This window comes from Pistacia vera, unplaced genomic scaffold (genome assembly GCF_008641045.1).
Source record: "Pistacia vera cultivar Batoury unplaced genomic scaffold, PisVer_v2 Contig196, whole genome shotgun sequence".
Taxonomy (NCBI): domain Eukaryota; kingdom Viridiplantae; phylum Streptophyta; class Magnoliopsida; order Sapindales; family Anacardiaceae; genus Pistacia; species Pistacia vera.
This window is the reverse complement of record NW_022195997.1, coordinates 1162152-1165453: the sequence shown is the minus strand read 5'-3', so window position 1 is coordinate 1165453 and position 3302 is coordinate 1162152. Positions and strand designations below refer to the sequence as shown.

The window sequence follows — 3302 nt, the reverse complement described above, 5'->3', positions numbered from 1 at the left end:
AGGCCGTCTCGAAAATGAAGAGTGAAAGTCTGATCTTTACCAATTATAATGTTCAGAAGCTTGACTGGCTTGTAAGCAAAAGAAACGAACTTGAAATCCGCAATAATGTTCTCGCCAGTCGTTTCTAAACCATTAAGGATACTTACACTTCTTCTAGGTCGATGGAACAAAGAAGCATTGCAGATAATTATGCATGGCATTGGCACCAGCAAAATCAGAAACAAGATAGCATTGCTGAATGGATTCATGCTTGTTGGAAAATCTGCAAGAATTGAGAGGAACTTTTTCTTTTTATTGATTGAGGTTTGGGGACTGTGTATTCAAAAATGAGATACTGAATTGAAAGCATATATAACAGAGTCGTCTATCAATGGAAGAATTTATGTTTGTGTGACTTTTATGGTAAGTTTAAATGGAAGAATAAATTTATGTCTTGGCGTTAGACATCCCCTTGAATTAAGGGCTAATTATAATATACCATTAATAAATCCTAACATTTAAGTTAATATTATTGAATTAATCCAAAATTTTTGATTACTTTCTGTAAATATTTAAAATTGTTTGCTGTCTTATTAAATATTCATAACATATTTTTGAATAATACAACTCATCCTAAAACATTTCCCAAAAATTACATTCCAAATGATGTGTTACCATATGTGCCTTGAGATGTAAATAAATTAAGAATAATACTAACATATGATCACATATAATTTGGTATAAGAAATGTTGGGAATAGTACTAGTATTATACAGTTTTAGGAGCCCTTTTTCTTAATTCTTAAATGGGCTCCACACAATTACTCACTTGCCAAGGGCTACAGCGGGCAGTACTGATGGAAATGGTACCATGTTCTTGACTGTTAGTACACCTGGAAAGTGGAAACATGACACAATTTCGAGCTAAAATCCAAAAGTAATTTGTGCGGACCATATGGGCAATGCTAGAGACCGTACCTTAACCAGGACCAGAGCATTTAAGAAACTAGCCTTACTTGTCTAAAATAATCTCTAACATTTTCTCTATTATTATTTTGAACCAGGCTGAAAACCAAGCTGAATCATTTCCTTGCTTTCGGAATTACAACAAGAGGTTGCAGCTTTAATAATGTCACACCAAATTTTTCATTCATGTCTAGCTCCTGAGGTTTCATTTTATCTGGAAGAGACCACTCGAAGTGATGAATTAAAGATGCCAAACCCAACTGAACCTGCCTTATAGCCATCGGCATTCCTGCACAAATTTTCCTTCCACTACCAAACGGCAGGTACTGAAAATCATAGCCTTTGTAATCCAAACTAGAATTCAGGAACCTCTCTGGTTTAAAACTCAAAAGGCTTTTCCCAAATTGTAGGGTCTCTTGCAATTGCCCATACGTTCACGAAAACCTGAGAGTCCTTAGGAATGGTGTATTTCATCACCTCACAATCTTCGATCGCTCTGTGTGGAAGCAGAAGCGGCGCTGGAGGGTGTAATCTCAAAGTTTCCTTGACGCATGCATACAAGTAAGGAAGGTTGGCTAGATTTTCCTCTGTTACAAAATCTTCTGAGACTCCTTGTGCAAGCTCTTCGCGAATCTTATTCATGGCTTCCGGATTCTTCAGGAGTTCCGCCAATGCCCATTCTACTGTTGAAGTTGTACTATCAGACACTGCAGCCAAGAGTTCCTGTATGCCCCCAACAAAATATGGAATTAATTACGTCAAGTTTTAACGATAATGATTTAAAAAGAAAACTAAATTAATTGGGATTTGGCAGAACTGTCCCTCGAAAAAAAAAACAACATACCACGAATATTAAACTGATTTGCTCATCGGAAAATCCACTGTCAAGCAATGCGTCCAAGAAATCTCTATGGTTACTCTGATGATCACCACCTCGACGTTCTCTTCTCTCTTTTATGGTGCTGTCCCAAATTCCACACATTTTCTTAACGCATTCATCAGCCTTCTTCCTCAGACCCTGAAGATCCAACCCACTCAATATTGGAAACAGATCTGATATATTTGGTGCTGTCCATAACTCCATCATGTCTCTTACAAGCCCGCTCATTCCTCTACTTTCTCCGCTACCGAAAGCTAGGAAATCTTTTGATAAGTAAATATTTGACAAGGAGTTAAACGTGGTAACAAACAAGACTTCCCGAATTTGCACCTTTTGTCCTTCCTTTGAACCCAGAAACTCCACCAGTTCACCAATCTTTTTTTCTCTTATATGGAACTGGCTATCAACGATTTTTGACCCGAAAAGCTCATTTTTCATGAGGGCTCGGAAATTCTTCCACTCTTCAGTGCACTCGAAGGTCCAAGCAATTGAGTCCCGATTGTACTTAGGCTCTCGTGCGAATGAGACACATGGCACGTGCCTGCCTGAGAGTTCCCTGTCGTGGGTCTTAAGTATGGCAGCTGCAGCATCCGGGGAGGAGCCGACAACCACAAGTTGACTTCCAAGACGGACGGAAATGAGAGGGCCATAAGTCTTGGAAATTTGGGCGAATGAGACATGTGGGTTGTCACCAATAAGGGATAGGTTTCCTATGATAGGCCACGGTTTCGGACCTGGTGGAAGTTTTACTGGAATTTTGGAGAATTTAATTTTGAGGATGAGAAGTAAAAAAGCTGGAACAAGAAGCAAGAGAGTGATAGGAAGATAAGTTTCTACTGGTATGAATATGGAGGCCATGATCGATCTGCCAAATATTATTAGATAGATGAGCAGAAAAACTGGGGAGCAGTATACTTATAGCGAATGGCAAGATAAGAGTAGGTGTCCTAACTAATATATTTATAAATTATAAATTATAAATTCAAATTAGATACACAATTCACACGTTACAAATTGAAGTTAAATAAGCAATTTTAATATAACTTTGAAGGAGTTGTTAATTTACGTACCATTTCTAGATCAATAACAACAATTAACTAAACTTCAATGAAGAAACTGTTAGTTATATTAATAATAAGTGTCAATTTATTTAAAATACAATCCACTTTGGTGTTTTTTAATCATCTTATTGCGTGCCTTAATCATCAACGGATTCTCCTTAGATATTTTGTCGGATTAAAACCAAATCTCCTTTGGCCCATAAGAAAAAGCAATCTAGCTGTTTAATGTTTTCTCTGTGGAGGGTAATATTGTGTAGTATAATAATAATTTACTTATAATTGATTTATACAATCAAACAAAAATTATATAAAATTTATATGAAATAACTATTTTATCCCTTGTTTTTTATTTAGTTGTATAACTTAATTGTAAGTATAGTATTACTTAACGACAGTATAACAGCCACCGAATCAGAG

At 36.6% G+C, this 3302-nt stretch overlaps 1 protein-coding gene across 1 annotated transcript; it reads right to left on the bottom strand.

The window, feature by feature from the left end:
• Positions 1 to 1322: 1322 nt before the first annotated feature.
• Positions 1323 to 2682, bottom strand: LOC116127895 ((S)-N-methylcoclaurine 3'-hydroxylase isozyme 2-like). Its single transcript, XM_031413553.1, has 2 exons — positions 1789 to 2682; positions 1323 to 1667 (listed from the first exon to the last, which is right to left on the bottom strand). The coding sequence occupies exons 1-2, from the start codon at positions 2680 to 2682 to the stop codon at positions 1323 to 1325; spliced, it is 1239 nt and encodes a 412-aa protein (XP_031269413.1).
• Positions 2683 to 3302: the final 620 nt, after the last annotated feature.

What these genes read in the sequence shown, in the direction of transcription:
- LOC116127895 (XM_031413553.1), bottom strand. Translation starts at nt 2,682, where the DNA reads ATGGCCTCCATATTCATACCAGTAGAAACTTATCTTCCTATCACTCTC. An exon ending in AAATCAGTTTAATATTCGTG is followed by an intron (nt 1,668 to 1,788) that starts GTATGTTGTTTT and finishes GGGGGCATACAG; the next exon opens with GAACTCTTGGCTGCAGTGTC.